Below are 17,207 nucleotides of genomic sequence, written 5' to 3' on the forward strand. Positions count from 1 at the left end.
GAAGCTGCATGGGAACTCATGGTGGAAAAAACAAAATGCTGACCACTGAGCACTTACATAGTCACAATCTTTACACTTGGATTTAAGCAAGAGGAAGATAAACATCCACAGAGTAAATTTCTTTCAGTAAAAGCAACAGATTAATCACAGAAGCACTATATGCAGCTGCACATAGAGGGCTCCCAGACTTTGGTGGGAATTTCAAACTGCACATGCTAGATATATATGTATATATCTTATATAAATATAAGAGGCCTTTAAATCTGGCAGGGAATAGCCCTTCACTTCCTTGGGACCAGCAGCAGCATATTTCCTTCCAAAATGAAGACAAATATGCATGTACACGACTTCACAGGATATTTTTGTGAAGCATTTCTTCTCTCAAGCAATGTCATTTTTTGGCAGAAGTTTGACACCCTGACCAGAATAAAAAAAAATTAACATTCCAGAAAGCCAACACATTTTGCAAGTGAAGAAATATTGCTAACACACTGCAGGTGGTTGCCTGAAATTGCAGTTAATTAACTGCACTGCTACAGAGATGGGAAATAGCACGGTCGGACGCTGTTCCTCCTGGCTCTGACCTGAGCACTGCTCTCAATTTGCCCTCGTCTGGGATTTTTTCGAGACAGGTAAGTAAAAATGCCTATGTGCTTCTGGGCAGGCAGCTGAGAGCTAACTGGTAAGAAACAATCTGAATCCAGGAGATGTTGAGATTTCCGTGTTCTCTGCAGCTCAGGGTTGTACCAATGGGGATGCTATAAGCGAAGCTGCCTGGTTTGTCTCAAACATAATATGACTCTTAATGCTCCTTCAGCAATCTGCACCACAAAACATCACCGAGATGTGTTTTACAGGAATTTCCTATGCCTCAGTGCAGTTTGCTTCAGACAGACATTAATCCATCAACAACACATTTGCAGAGATGTTCACAGGCTGTTATGAGCCTCGGTGGCTCAACAAAGATGCTCTGGCTGAAGATGCTTAGTGTGGTGCTCTGCAGCAAAGAGCAGAATGGTTTTAAAGGCAGTAAAAAAGCTGCAAGCCATTGAGAAGTAATACAAACCCTTGGGCGGTGTGAGATTGACTCCATTTTTAAGGCACCACTGTATTGGCAAGATCCCTAAGGAATCCGCATGGCAAAGCATTGAGATTTTGCTGGGTTCAGATCTCAAGTCATCAATGGTCACTTGCAAATAATGATTGTTAAAAACCTAAGAGATGAAAAAGAAGAAAAAAATCTGATGTTAAATTTGCTGTAACACCTGCAAACATATAAAGCTGAAACAAATTGGAATCAAAGTGCATCTGAAACAACCCACTCTCACCTAACGCTTTACATCTGTGTTTCCACCAAAGATATCAAGGCATAGATGGGTAAACTGAGGCAAGAGAAAGCACCACAGTTCAGAGTCATTCAGTGTGCTTATAGCTGGGCAAGGACTGTAGACAGTACTGGAGACCCTACAGCCTTCCCTTCTCTTGCTTTTGAGGGTGTGGATAAGACACACAAGTATGCCCTCAAACCAGTTGGTTCATTTCAGATAGAATCACAGATGTGCAGGAAAAATATGTAGGCATGGAAAGAAGACTGGGATAAAAGGGATTCCCTTTATCTGCATGAAACTGGCAGATGAAATTCATAGGATGAGTGCATGCGTTACCCAGTGATAAGTGCACACAAAGTCAACTAGTGATGCTCGTACAACAGAAACAACTGATGAAGAGGGGAACATTCATGGATATTTTCCTAAACGTGGTAGAAATCAGTCAAGAGGTTCTAAAACATCTTTTCAGCCCTCATTCATTTTTGGGACCCTACCTTAGTCACTGATGCAGGACAGATATGAAACGGTTCCCTCATATTCACCGCCTCCAGCTTCATCCCCACAGTGAAAAAGTGGTTTCTCAAATCAGCATGGTCCTGGGGGAAAGAATAGGGAAGAGGGATAGGTGGTGTGTCAGCACCAGCCACGAAGGAAGGCTCAACACATTGGAGAATCTATTTGAAAGGTGTTCAGATGGATCTGTCACCCAGGTGATTAGCAGATTGTCCACTGTCTCCGACTGCATGCTCCTGTGCTTGCAGTGGGTGGAAGCAGACCTAATTGCCCCTGATTTGTCCTAATGAACGTTGGGCTCCTCTACAGCATCAAATAAAAACCTGGGCTGGTTTTCATGTGCCATAAGATGGAAAGGTCTTCTGTCCAACTGGGGGAATAAAGGTGGAATAAGGCCCAGGAAAATGAACTTGAACCCAAAAGGTGAGCAGTGAGAGAACCCGTCAGTGGAAAAATACACAGCTGTGTTCAGGTACATGCCTGTCACAATACCTTCATCCAGGATCAAACATGTCTACATGCAATAACCTTGGGCGATTAGGAGGATGCAGCACCTAACCTCAGAAACAACACAGGTTCAACTCCCTCACTTGCCACAAATGTGTTACATCTATCAAATGACCCCATCCTCATGTCCTTGTCTAACTAGCATACAGGCTAGCAACCAAAGTAACAATTTTATTTCACACTGAACCAATGTAAAACAACATTTACATCATTTAGTCCAATGTTGTCTAAATGACCCATGCGTTAGCCAACACAACCAAAAAAGAAGAGCTGTTATATTTAAAGCACACACACACTGAACTCCAAAATATATGCAGAAAGCTTAGTATCTAATAAGAGGCTAGCAATGTCACTCCCATCTACATTCGTTGCTACATGTTGTATTCTTGTTCTAAAATGATTTTCTATTGATCTGAAGTTGTATGTCATTACACTTTCTTTCCTAAGAACTGTTCTCACTTGTAGACTTAATGACTTCTATTTTGGGATCTTACGTTCCCGGTGCCATTAGAGATAAGGATTTTTACTAGCTCCAATCAAAGCTAAAGGAATAGTTGTCTTCACCTTACCTTATCTTCGCGACATTACTGTGTCTTTTATTTGAGAACCAAAAAGCAGTCAAAAAAGCTTTCATAATGTCTTCAGTTTCACAGCAAGGGAAGTATATTCCAATGGGGAAACTGAGGAAGACTTAGCAATAATGGGCCAAAACACCACGATGAACTAATGGCTGAGGAAGGAGCAGACATTCAGGAGTTTGGGTGTCCTGCAGTGCAGCATCAGCTGTACTTCCAGTTGCTGGCAATTATTTCCACATTACCAAAGTCCCAGCAAACCAGGAGACTGATTTCTGGCAGTTTCACAATGTTTTGCTGAATAAGAGCTTGATTCAGGGAATTGAATTTGGCTCCTTGTACAGTGAAGCTGCTCAGTGTAAGCACTGCATTAAGGAAAGGTTATCAAAATTGCCATTGTTACCACTAGGAAAAGATAATGGCTGCAAAAATCAGGCCTCACCAACTGAACTTCCAACCTTCAAAGGCAGACAGCATCTAGACTGTAGGATATCTCTTCCCTACACAAGGATCCACACCCAGCATCTCCCAATCCTTGGGGTGAGGTTGTAAAGAAAAGGCAACTTTGCAAATCATACATCTGGAAGCAAGCTTACACTGCAGCATCTTCCCATCAAAAGATCCAGGATTCAATTCACGCTCGCATCCGGCTTCAATACATAATATGCCCAGATCTACCAAAGTACTTAATCATGTTTATCCTTAAACATGCGAGTAGTTTCATCAACTTCATATGTGATTTGTTGATTGAGATCAAAATACTTAAAACAGTATTACTTCTTATTTTCATTTGAGACGGTTTCTTTGGCTGGGCTCCTTTTTACTACGGCTTTTTTCAAAGGGAAAAAATAATCAAGTGGGAAAAATCATAAAGCTAACAACATTTAACATTGTTTATTTTACTTGAAAAGCCTATCACTTTTTGTCCATGTGCTGTGTATCTCAGGATCAAATCTCCCTTCCCATTCAGCATACCATGTAAACATCTTTCTCATTAAATTAATAGCAAGAGTAAACTCCTGCAGAGAACCCATGGGATCTTCGGTATGTCTCCCTTTTGAGGGAGAAAATTCTCTTTGACTCAGGAACATACTTTTGTTTGGAGAAGGGCTGTGGAAGTAAAAAGCTTGTCTGTGTTAAATGTCATTTTTGAGACGGAAAAGCTTTCATGGAGAAAAAGCCTTGATATTGTACCGCCATGGCAAATGGTCAGGATCTGGATATTTGATCTCTTTCACATATTTGTAAAAGTGAAGCATTAAAATTGACTTTAAGAGCCTTAGATTTTTGCAGCTGCAAAAAGAAAAAAAAAAACTGATCCCAATGCCATTCCCCTCAGCCAGCAGGGAATTGCTGAGGATTTGGCATACGCTCTTCTTCAAAATTCTAATTAATTTACATAATTCCTAAGAATAGGTTCTACAGAAGCGAAGGCAAAGCTTTTAATTAGTATTAGACTCAAAGTGATACACTGGATAATGAACTGCACTTGGCTCCTGTTATTCACATTGACAGGAAAGACGCCTGTTAAATAAAAGCAGCTGCAAGATGAGGACTGAAGGGCTGAAGCTTTCCCTTCGCTCCCTCCAGAATCTGCTGCACAGCAAAAGCAACACCTGAAATGTTGTTGGGTGGCAGAAACCAACCTTTCCACACTGCACACAGCGTTCAAAGCCACCTATCAGGATGTCACCAGACATTTATTTCCAGCCACTATTCCAAGCGAGTTTGAATTTGATTTCAAATGGAGTTGTACAGTCATTTGGAGCATTTTATAGCTTTGTGTGTGGTGGATCTCTGCTCCTGCTGGCTGGCTCCTGGTGAGGCTGCACCTCGAGCACTGCGTCCAGTTTTGGGCCCCTCTCTACAACAGAGACTTTGAAGCCCTTGGATGTGTACAGAGAAGGGCAACAAAGCTGTGAAGAGTCTGGAGCACAAATCTTATGGGCAGTAACTGAGGAAACTGGGATTGTCTGGTCTGGAGAAGAGGAGGCTCAGGGAAGCCTTACTGCTCTCCATAAAAAAATGAAAGGAGGTTGTGGAGAGGTGCTCTGAGGTAACTGTGACAAAACAAGAGGGAATGGCTTCAAGTTGCACCAGGAGAGGTTCAGGTTGGATATTAGGAAGAGCTTATTCTCAGGAAGAGTTGTGAGGCACTGGAACAGGTGCTTGGGGAGGGCATGGAGTCACCATCCCTGGAAGTGTTCAAGAAAAGGGTAGATGTGGCACTGAGAGACATAGTTAGCTGGCATGTGGGGATGGGCTGACAGTTTTACTAGATGATCTTAGTGGTCTTTCTCAACCTGAATGGTTCTACAACTCAGTGCTTCACAGGAGCAGCTCCACTGCCACACACATTTACACCATCAACGAGCCTGCCTCACAAGGCTCACAAGCTCTGTGTGGGCAACAGAAACAACCTTCCAGTCCTCCCTGCTGGAGAGCAGCCAAGAAAACCAGTCTGATGCTGAGAAAACCCTTACAGAAAAGTGAAAATCATACTGAGGAACGTACAATGAATTAATGTGGTACAAGAACCACGCTCACTCATTCAAAGGGTCAAAATCTCTAACATGATGGATTACAGCCCACAAGGGTGCTTACAAGTAATGAATGGAAAACTGCAGAACCCTCCACTGAATGAACGTCTGCCACTTGCAGCCCAAACCCACAGGCAAAGCCAAGGCTGTCACAACTCTGACTACAAATCCCAAGAAGCAATTAAAGTCAGCCTCACTCTTGCTATCTTAGAAGTTTTTAGACTTAAGCATGTGGTCAGTCTTTAAGAATGCACAGGTGTGGGTGACACAGTTAAATCTTAAAAAAGTCACCAATTTCCTCTAAGCACTGGTCTTGAACTCAGAAAGATACACTGCAAAATCATCATAGTCATCTGCCCTTTTGCTCAAGCCTTTCTACACTCCACTGGGCAAAGCAGGTAGTACTGGGACCTAACTAAGTTAACCTAAATGGCTTTTGCCCATGGCATTTAGGGCAGCCATGCAATGGACGGTTGCTCTAGCTGTGTCTACAAATCCAAACGGGCATCTCTTCCAGGTTCTGAAATGCTCACTCTTAGCCCACTCTCCTCAACATACAAAATGAGTCATCTAATTTCAAACCCAAAAGCATGCATAGTGTATAGATAAGCAGAAAAGGCTCTAATTTGAACCCTGATTTTCAAATACCCCAAAACTCAGAGTTCTTTAGGTCCAGGATAGTTCATGCACACCACTTACATGATTACGGCTTTGTACGAAACTCAGAACTAAGTCTGAGAAGTTGCAAAGTTGAGAGGCTGATCATTAACAGCAATTAATAAATGTTTGACCTGAGCTTCCCTTAATCCTCACCAGCTGCAACTGTGTGAAATGATATTGCCTTCAATCACATCTCTCCTGGTTTACCCTACTAGTGACAGAGGAGAAGTAGGTTCCATCAGGTATGACTGGAAACAAATTATTTAATTCAGTTTTGTTTTGAAAGAAATTGCTTCCGCCAGTGTTTTCCCTAATTCTCCCAGACACTGGCTGCTTCTGATAGCCTAATTTTAATCACAAAGCTCTTAGGTGGTAACCAGTCACAAGCACAGTAATAGCCGTGGTTAAATTGCCTCTACAGGAATCTGGCATTTGGTTTTCAATTGAGCAAAAAGAAAAAAAAATAAAGAAAGAAACCCTCCCAACTGCAATCCTCTGCATTATTTGCAGAGGAATCGGTCTTGTCGTGATTCATCAGCTCTCCTTGCTAAACGCTGTGCAATTTTCCCTGAAGACACACTCTGCAGGGACACAGAAATTCTCCTGTAAGACATAACATAAGCAAATCTGCAAGCAAAATGTGAGTGCAGAAACACAGAGAGACCAAAATGTAGAGATGTGAGGTGGGATGAAGAGGAAAAGGTGATGGGAAGGAGGCTTTGAAAGTCCTGAGACCCTGAAGCAAGGAGCATGGCAGCCAGCTATCACAGCTGCACCTACCGAAGAGCCCCTTAAACACTGCAGATGCTTCTGCCTAGGATCAAATTTAGCCCAACAGATTTTAAGCTTCTCTTGTTGAATAAAAACAGTTACCATAGAAACAGCAACATTGCAGAGTAGCCGGTCTAAATCTGAACACACCTTCTTCGTATGGTTCGGCCTGCTGCAGATGGCACCGGGGTAAAGATCCCCTCCTACACACTGCAGGCTTTGATTTGCCAGGCTGGTGGAAGCACGGATTGCAGAAGCAAAACGCATCTTTTTTTTTTATTATCTCACAGCAGAATTACAGTATCTAGGATTGCCACCCCATTTCACAAGTGTTTGCTAGTGAATCCTTGCTGTGTCATACATTGCTCTCATTTCACAAGTGGGAACACTAATCCAAGTGCTCAAAATGAAGCCATTGGTGCCTCTTCTCACATTTCTAAATAACTACCTTGGTTGTGATGAGGGACTGAGTTTCACAGAGACGTGCCTGGACAGATTCTGCCCTCAGTAACATCTCACTACTGAAAAATCCATGGAAATTGGTTAAAAGAGAGAAGATCCGAACAAATTCTATGCAGTGAAAACAGATCACAGCTGACTACTGTTTTCTCTCTCAAAAAAAAAACAAAAAGCATTATTGGACAGATGGCTTTTGGGTATCACCCATCCCCTAACTAGGAGTACCTGTTGTCCAAGAATCACAGAATTGTGTGAGTTGGAATGGATGCTGAAAAGTCACCTGGTCCGACTCCCCTGCAATGAACAGGGACACCTATAGCTAGAACAGGGTGCAGGGAGCCCGGGCCAGCACACTGACTCATTTCAGTAAAGGAGAAAACGCTGCCATGGAAAAGCTGTGGCATCCAAGTCCAGTCTGGATGGAGCCTTGGGCAACTTGTCTGTTGGGTGGCAACCCTGATTACTGCATAGGAGGCAAGAGTAAATAAGGTCCCCTCTACGACTCTGTGATACTTCAGGTACAAGCTATCTCATACAGAGCTTGAATGCCATATATGAATTGGATTGGGCCCTTTTCCTAACCTTTCACCATTCTGAGAGACCTCTAGTCATACTAATGGAGAAAGAAAACCACACATGCTAATCGTGCAGCCAGAGGAATGTGGAATAGAGCAGAGTGATGGAGCTGTTTCCTACTCAGCCCATCTGCTTTGCTTGAACTCTCTCTAGCATTTCTCTTCCCATCCTAACATTCACGCAGTGAGACCAAACTCTGGGTCTCTGGATTAACTTCATACACCCTCATGGATCGCTTTGCCTTACCCACCCCTTTGCAATGCCCAAAATTAGGAGGGAGCTGTAGAGAAGTGAAGACTTTTCTCATATGGTCTTTCCACCAGATTCCATCTTTAGTATTGGAAACATCCCTGCTTTCAAGAGCTGTAAAGGCAGTTATGTAAGTAAAGATGTTTTCAGGATACTCTTAATGATGGTTATTAAGTTTTATAAAGATAAATGGCTTTAATGAGCTGAGACTGGAGTGGGTCAAAAGGCAGATGAAGAGTGGAGGGGACAGGAGGCCATGCATGTAGTCCAGCCAGGTAAAAAGCAGCCAAGGAAAAGGGATGGCGAGTGCTATGGATGGGAAAGAACAGATGGAGTATAAATAATCTGGCAGCCAGCAAATTGCATGGCGACTCACGGGTTATTAAAGCACAGCATGCACAACAAGGGCCAGCCAAGCCATCAGTGCATGAAGAGGCCTGGGATTGCTAACATTCGAGTTTGGCTTCCATGCAAAATTAAAAGCACGGATGCTTTAACCTGCTGTATCAGCACGTCCTTATCCACTATAGGGGTTGACAACAGAAAAACCCTGTTAGATTTCAAGGCTGTGCATCTATTCAGATCAGAACTGTCTGGGTAGAGGCTTAAGGGCAGAAAAGTAGCCCTTGAGATTCTCTTCCTTACACTGAAACTCCTCCAGATGACCAAATAATGGAAGAAAACACACTAAAACACCTACAGAATGCATTAACTTCTGAGAGATGTTATCTTTTTCTTCAAAAAATAAGTTACAATCGTAAATAAATACTTCAATTTAATCTCATATTTTAAAAGCGCATTTCAGCTGGTGGAAAAAAAAAAAACATCTGGGAGAGAAAGAAGTTCTTTTTAATATTTATTGTAATATTTGTTTACTGTATTTTTGACTGTGGAACAAAAAAAGCACCCAGTACTGAATTTTAGGAGGCAGCTCTGAACTCACTGATGGATGGTCCCTTCATCATTCTCCATAGGAGATTCCTTCCATCCCTTTTATCTTAGCATCAATTAATGGTATTATTACAAATCACAGGAAACACCCAAATACTCCAAATTAGTAGAGTCACAAGTTGTACCAGGGGAGATTTAGTTCAGATATCAGTTAAGAATCTCATTACAGAGAGGGTTGTTAGGCACTGTCTGCCAGGGGAGGTGATGGTAACCCATCTCTAGAGGTATTTAAGGGATGTGTGATACATCACTAATGGCTATGGTCTAGTGATGAGACTTGGTCAGGTTAATGGCTGGACCTGATGATCCTGAAGGTATTTTCTAACCTGAATGATTCTATGATCTATGATCTAGAAATAGGATCTCACTGGGCTGGTTCCAGAGAAGAGAAACAGTTGTTCCTCAGCTAGAGAGAATAATTACAAATGTGTGTTCAGGGGGAAATAAATATTTGGGCTAAAAGGTTCTGTGTCTTAAGTTTGGTTTCCTGATGCCAGGCTGCCTCTCAGAAAGCATCAGCATGGCACTGCTGAACCACTGATGTTACACAGCTTTAAAGCTGGCCTTAGTAAATCCAGCCACCTTTATTTATACCCAAAGATTTGGTCATTTTCTTAGGTGTGCTCTGAGCCATCGCTTATTGCAGGCATTCAGCCAAATGTTGCATCTCAAAATCAGAGCAGAAACTGTAAAGGACAGGTTTCCTTGGGTTTCCTTGTGGCTTTCTGGAAGGATTTAAGCTCCCAAACTATTTAAACACACTTGAAAAAACAGTCTGCATTTATTTATTTTTTTTTTGAGAATCAATTTGTTTTCTAAGAAGAACAGAATGACAATATAGTGGATGTGTTGCAAAAAGCTTTTTAAAGAAAAACTTTCTCCAGGAGGTGTAGTTTGCAAAACACTATGTTTAGTAGCTATATAACAGTGACATTTTCTAGCAGTTGAATATCACGTTCCTTCTCAAAGGATCCTAAAGTGTTTTACAAATGCTTTCAACATATGGCCAAGTGTAAAACAGCACCAGAAAAAAAAAAAAAAAAGGAAGATCTTCCTCTCATCCTTCCCTCTGATTTTTGTAAGCAGCTCATAAGGCCTCATTAATGGTGCCATGATCTAGTGGGCATGGTGGTGATGGGCTGACAGTTGGACGAGATGATCTTAGTCGTATTTAACCAACCTTAACAATTCTGATTCCTTGGATGCAAAAGAGGGGAATAATTCGGGCAGGATGGATGGGGTGCTGGACAATCTGATATAGTGCCTGATTCAGTGGTCAGCAATCCTGCCTGCATCAACAGGGGGTTGGAACTAGATGATCTCTGAAGTCCCTTCCAACCCAATCCATTCTACCATCAGGGCTGTGTTTTTGCAAGACATTTTAGTGTTTTCCCGCTGAAGACCACTACACAAAAGTTCTGTTCTGCTATGCTGCTGAGCAGTGATAATACAGGCTCAAATTCATGGCGTATGAGTTACCAGGCAGAACCCAACCCTTTGTCACCAAACCAAATTGCTCCACCACCACCAGTAATGTTGGGCTCATAAATTCATAACAGAAACCACTTTTCCCACTACAGATGGTTATGGTTGGACTACAGGACCCTGGTGGTCTTTTCCAACCTTAACAATTCTATGATTCTACAAGTGCAGACCTGACTTTCCAGCACTACCACCTGGGACCAGTTTGACACTGCATTCCTGACACTGCCCACCACCATGCACATCTCAAACAACAACAGCAATTTAATCTGCAATCAAGCCAAACAAATGTGTGTGTGTTCACTCTAGGGAGTGTTCATACCTGTATGGATTTCTATAGGGAAATGTAGAAATTAATTGCTCAGTTTATCAACTGGGCAGTTTATCATGTTTGCCAAAGTAAACATTTCCAGCTTTCCAGAAGACCAAGATCTTAACAGTTGCAAGCTGCCAAACTCTGTGTTTTATACCTCATGTAAGACAACAATTATAGCAGCACCAAGTCCCCTGGCACCCTGTAGAGACATTATTTCTGTGCTGGTACTAGGAATTAAAAAAAAAGCCTTTGGATTCAACATTTTTTGCTGGGCTCTTGTGAGATTCTTACTGAAGTTCCCAAGAGTGAATTTTGGCTTGCCTTGAAAGATCAGACAACTACATTCTCATACAGAAAGCCTCTACTTAACTTACATTTAAATCACTATTAGAGGAAGGCATGCTCACAAGCACAGACAATCTCTTGTATTTTACCCCTCGATCAAATGGTAGAAGATGGGGTTGAGTCCTTCTAAAGGCAGAGAAAAAAAGGACATCCATTCATTTAGCCTCCAGCCTCCTCATCACCAGGCAGGGACCCAAACAACACCAGACACTGAATCCTTGTGCTTGGCTTCCACAGTTCAAATAAAGAAGCTGTATTGCCCTAATCCTGCCTTTTTGTCATGTATGGCCCCCAAAATTTCTCCTTTTGGGCCATTCAAGCATTCCAAGGCACTGCATTGTCTAAGAGGAACACCCTTGCAAGCTCTAACCACACAGTGTGGCCACTGGGACTTGCTGAGTTTAAATTTATGACCGTCATGCAATAATTAAAATAAGTGGGTATAAGTCTAGCATGCTGAGAAAAGGCTGCAAAACAGCTGTTACTTATAAACTAAAGAAAAAAAAAGGATGCTTTATGAGCCTCATCAGAAAGATTCTTTGCTCTTTCATATAGGCAGGAATAAAATTTACACATTAGGCTTTCCCAGTTTAATCCCTGCCCCATACAATATGCTCTTCATCTTGAAACTGCAAAGTTTAATAGCTTCTGGACTGAAGCACTGTACAAAAAAAGGTGGCAGAGAATCAAAACCACTCCTGCAACAACATGAGATTTTATTTTTTAAGGTAACAGGACGAGGGGAAATGGACTCAAGTTGTGCCAGGGTAAGTTTAGGTTGGATATCAGGAAACACTTCTTACAGAAAGGGTTGTTAAGTGCTGGAATAGGCTCCCCAGGGAGGTGGTTGAGTCACCATCCCTGGATGTGTTAAAAACCGTTTGGATGCGATGCTCAGGGACATGATTTAGTGGAGGGTTGTTAGAGTTAGGGCAGTATGGTTAGGCTTTGCTTGGACTCAATGATCTTTAAGGTCTTTTCCAACCCGGGCAATTCTATGATTTTATGGGACATCTCAAACCCTTGTCTGTGAAAAAAGCCAATGCATACATTTTCTATATTTCTCTCAGCCTAGCAGGGCTTTCACTAGGTGGCACCAGGTCCCTGTGATGAGCCAGAATGCGGCATGCTGGGTGCCTTCTCCCAATCACATGGGTGTTTTGGGGTGCCCCAATATCATGCTGCTAATGGGAAGGAACCTAGGTGTCCACACTGGATGAGCCAGGAGCAGTGGTAACCACTGTGGTTGAGTAGGAGGATCTGGTGGTTATCAGATGGATTTCAGGTTGGATATTAGCAAAAATTTCTTCTCATTAGGAATGGTGAAGCACGGGCACAGGCCGCCCAGGGAGGTGGTGGAGTCACCAGCCCTGGAGATGTTCAAGAAAAGAGCAGATGTGGCACTGAGGGACACGGTTAGTGGGCATGATGAAAATGGTTTGATGGTTGGACTTGATGATGTTAGTGGTCTTTTCCAACCTTAATGATTCCATTATTCTATGACCTGGTCCACTCCACTGGAGACAGTGGTGCAGCACTATGCTACAACTCATCCCCCCACACTGCTACAGCACACCACTGCAAGGCTGCAACATTAAAAAGGCTGGCACAGCTAGAAATCTGGATTATGATCTGGAGCAGCCACGATGAACAGCAGTGTGGATTTGGATGGGATATTAAAGCTGGTGCCTCAGGGCTGAAGCACATCTCTAACTATTAAAAATCAGATTGAGTGAAGAAAAAAAGACACAGGAGAAAATTATCTCCTACTTCCACTACAGGTCCCTGGAGGAGGACCAGCTCTGAATGAGATGAAAATTTGAGCACAGGGCTCACAGAAAGCTGAGTTTACAAGTACTCTCATAATCATAGCACTGTGCTGTCACAGGCTGTGAGAAGTCAGGTCTGCATAATTAAAGATGTTAGAAATGGTGTTGGAGAAATGCTGATGTTGGAGAAATCAGCGTTGGTCATACCCCTACATCATCTATAAAACAGTAACAGCAAGAAATCAGGTCTGAGAGCAGAGTTCACACAAAACTGCATTTTATACAAACATCCCACTTATGACCTTTGATAGCAACATAGAAGGGCTGCTCTGACAGTAATGCCTCCTGTTTTATTAAGTTGGCCTATTACAACAGAAGTGGATGTCGGCAGTATGGCAGCAGAGGTTCAACTTTCCAACCAGAACTTCGTTACATCTTGTTTTCATGTGACAGATGGCAGCAGAGGGGCAGTCTGACAAAATGGCATCTGACATGGAACTGCACATGAAGCAAAGGGGTAGAACTGAACTCCTCTACGCAGAAAAACTGCACCCACTGACATTCATCAACCCTTGCTGAATATCTATGGAGACCAAACAGTGGATGTGTGCACAGTGAGGTGGTGGGTGATGAAACACTGTGAAACAGTGGGTTATGTCCATTGGTGCAAGTTTTTCTGAACGTGGCATGCAGGCTGCTGTTCATTACTGGCAAAAATGCATAGCTAATGGTGGTGGTGATTATGATGAAAAATAGTGTTTTGTAGCTGAGAATTTACTCTATCGAATAACTGAAGGAAAATGTACACTTTTTACCTTGAATACTTCCATTGGAAGAGGAAAATTTGCTGCATCATTTAGGGATTTTTCCAGGGCGCATTTCCACTCAGATATTGTCTTCAGAGAATAGATATCTAAAGCAATCATAACAACAACAACAACAACAACAAAACACAAAAATCAATTAAAAAAAAAAATACAAGCCCAAGAAGTAAATGTTTGGGAATTGAAGACTTCTGAAAGTCTTAAGTTACTGTGTCATAAAAATGGAAGGTTCAATTGTAATCAGCAGCATGTATATCCCAAGCTGTACAGTGTGGATAAATTCAACAAAAGCAAGGAGCAAAGGCACATTTAGGGAAGAAATGTGTTCTATATCCTAGAGTAAAACCCAAGAAAATACACACATTCCATTTTCTGTTGAAGAAAAAAGAACTATATTATCTCATTATTTGAAAATAACAAAAATACCAAATATTTTCCAGTTTGAGAAGCCTCGGGTTAACATTATTTATATTTGAACAAAAACAGAAATACCCTTAACAATTCTTTTGTTCATTGAAAATTCACTACTGCAGAAGTTTTTTGCAGGAGGGAAGGTGTGGGAAAGAACATTTCAGCTGGTATCTACACAAACCTATCTTTGGTACATGACTGAGCATCACATCAATTCACACTTACACTAAAGAATTGCAATCATTACACTTCTAGGCAATGGGTTTCTTTAAATTGGTTTAATATTATTAAATCATTATATTAGCAAGTCGTTTACAGTTCAGAGCAGTAAAATGCCTATGAATCACCAAAGGGAAAAAAAAAACATAGGAAACAATGCTATGACAAAGAACATTATATTGGATTTACTTCTGTCCTGGAAAACATATTGCTATCCCATACATAACAAGTTACTGCAGAGCATTCATATCAAGGTCTCCAAGAGACAAGATAAGTAGAGAGACTAGTAACAATTACTGAAATGGAAATGAACATTTACTTAACAATAAACTCGAACTTTGATAAAGACTGAGCAGTGCAAAGATTTGCTTTTGTCAGCAGGGCTTCACTCACTTCCACCACAGTTCAAGTTGGTCTAATTTGCATTTAAATTTTGTACATCTAGGAACCATATATATTTGCAAGCTACCAAAGATTTACTGTGGTATCTTACAATTCTGAAGGAGGAAATAAAAGAAACATATATAAAAAAAGGAATTGGCAGGCACTGTCACCTAGCACTGACAGTACAAGAGAATTTTATGCTCTGATTTCAATAGATTTAAGACCTTATCAAAACAGGATTTGCAGAATCACTCACTGGAAGAGGATGTATTTATACTTCCACTATATCAAGCTTTGCTACTTCAGACAGACATCACGGGTATGCACGTGAATTTAAACACACTTAAAGGGAAAGGTTAACCTTTCAGGGCTGCAGTGTGAATTCCTCAACTGTCTGGTTATTAATGGGAACATACATTTCAAGTCTTTGTTTACAGCATGCGTGGTGGTCACAAGAGTTAAGAAAGGAGCTCTTCATCAAACTGTTCACTATTTCATAGTGCCTACTGCACCAGTTTTCCCCTTACTTAGAATCACAGAATTGTTGAGGTTGGAAGGATCACTAAGATCATCTAGTCCAACCATTAACCCATGTCCATGACCACTCTAGACCGTGCCACTCAGTGCCACGTCTGCTCCTTTCTTGAAAACCTCCAGGGATGGTGACTCTACCACCTCACTGGGCAGCCTGCTCCAATACCTCACCCACTTGCAGGAGTCTTGAATGGCTGAAATATAGGAAGGGAAATGATTCACTTTGTTTCTCCCTTTTCAGCTGAAATGATGCAAAAAAGAAAAAAAAAGTCAGAAATAGTCAATAAGTCATGATTTCACCCCAACCTGCTGCTTCTACCTATATAAATTCTGAGTTTCAGAAAACCCACACAGACGCTTGCCAAACAGAGCAGGATGAAAACAGAACTTCATTTGCCATCATAATGGCAGTGGAACATGGGAGAGAAAGAAGGGCAACAATGCTGTGAAAGGTCTGGAGCATAAATCTTACAGTGAGCAGCTAAGGGAACTGGGATTGTTCAGTCTGGAGAAGAGGAGGCTCAGGGGAGACCTTATCACCCTCTACAACTGCCTGAAAGGAGGCTGCGGTGAGGTGGGGGTTGGCCTTGGCTCCCAGATAACCAGTTGTAGGATGAGAGGGAACGGCCTCAAGTTGTGTCAGGGGAAGTTTAGGTTGGATATCTGGAAAAATTTCTGCTCAGAAAAAGTGGTGAGGCACTGGAACAGGCTGCCTGGGGAGTTACCATCCCTGAATGTGTTCAAGAAAAGGGCAGATGTAGCACTGAGGGACTGAGGTCCCCCCACTGAGGGAGGGATGGTTGGACTAGATGATCTTAGTGGTCTTTTCCAACCTTAATGATTTTGTGACTCTGCAATTCTAATGTGGCCTTTGGGAGTAACTCTGTGCAACAGCAGTGAAAACAAGCAGCAACTTCTTTGGTGCCAACAAGCCTTGAAAGATTAATACAAACTCAATTGTTTCAATAACCAGCAAGCAGTATTACATGGACATTTCGTCAGGCAGTGGCAGTTAGCTTATGCTGGCAAGTTTATGGACACTAAATCGCATGGTTAAAAGAGCATAAAGTATTTTGTTTAAGTGATAGTGTTGCAGGTAATTGAACAAAGTGTACTGTGTCAATCTGTATTTAGGTTAACAAGGAGTGAGGAATTAAAATCATTGCCAATTTGTCTTTTAATAGAAAGTAACATAAAATGAGACTACCTCTTCCTGCATAAACAGTTGAGGCAAAGACTACCCTGTGTCAAGCTGCCTCTGCCAATTCGAGGTAGCTAGGAGGCTTATCTTGGATTCAGATCCAAGTGAAAAAGCAAGAAGTGCTATACTCTCTTTACCACAGAGGACGTATAAAGCTGTTGAAAAGTTCCCAGTTGTGAACACAGCAGGGATGCCATTTCCTAAGAACTTTCTCTGCACATTCTTATACCTTACGTTGGTGCAAGGTTGCAGTTGGCTTCAAGAAAGAGACCTCTCCACCCAAGATGCTGTAGACATTCAGAACAATGGGATCTCCTTCAGAGGAGAATGTCCTGTATCTTGAAAGACTAACCTCAGACTGCTGTGCAGTGTGACAGACAACTTGCCAGGTGCCAGAGGCAGATCAGCATAGCAAAACCACAACCCAGACACGTTGGGAAATAAAGCTAATGGTGCATAAACAGCTTCCAAGTCAGGGGTTGGTAAAACACTGTAATAACCTGCAGAGAAGATGTGCAACTGAACATCCTCTTTTGATACCAATTAGGCACACAGCCTGGTTTGGAAGTTCTCAGCATCTCTTCAGAGGATAT

General features: G+C 42.0%; 1 protein-coding gene across 2 annotated transcripts in view; it reads right to left on the reverse strand.

Annotated features, from left to right (window-relative positions):
* Positions 1-17,207, reverse strand: part of SFMBT2 (Scm like with four mbt domains 2) — a 114,288-nt gene that overhangs the window by 43,389 nt on the left and 53,692 nt on the right. For both annotated transcript variants that reach the window (XM_048933807.1, XM_048933808.1), the window contains 3 exons: positions 13,857-13,954; positions 1,823-1,924; positions 1,067-1,214 (listed from right to left, as the gene is read on the reverse strand). In XM_048933807.1, coding sequence (XP_048789764.1) covers positions 1,067-1,214; positions 1,823-1,924; positions 13,857-13,954 — 348 coding nt within the window. The remainder of the gene's footprint in view (positions 1-1,066; positions 1,215-1,822; positions 1,925-13,856; positions 13,955-17,207) is intronic.

The sequence above is a fragment of the Lagopus muta genome, chromosome 1 (genome assembly GCF_023343835.1).
Source record: "Lagopus muta isolate bLagMut1 chromosome 1, bLagMut1 primary, whole genome shotgun sequence".
Lineage (NCBI taxonomy): Eukaryota > Metazoa > Chordata > Aves > Galliformes > Phasianidae > Lagopus > Lagopus muta.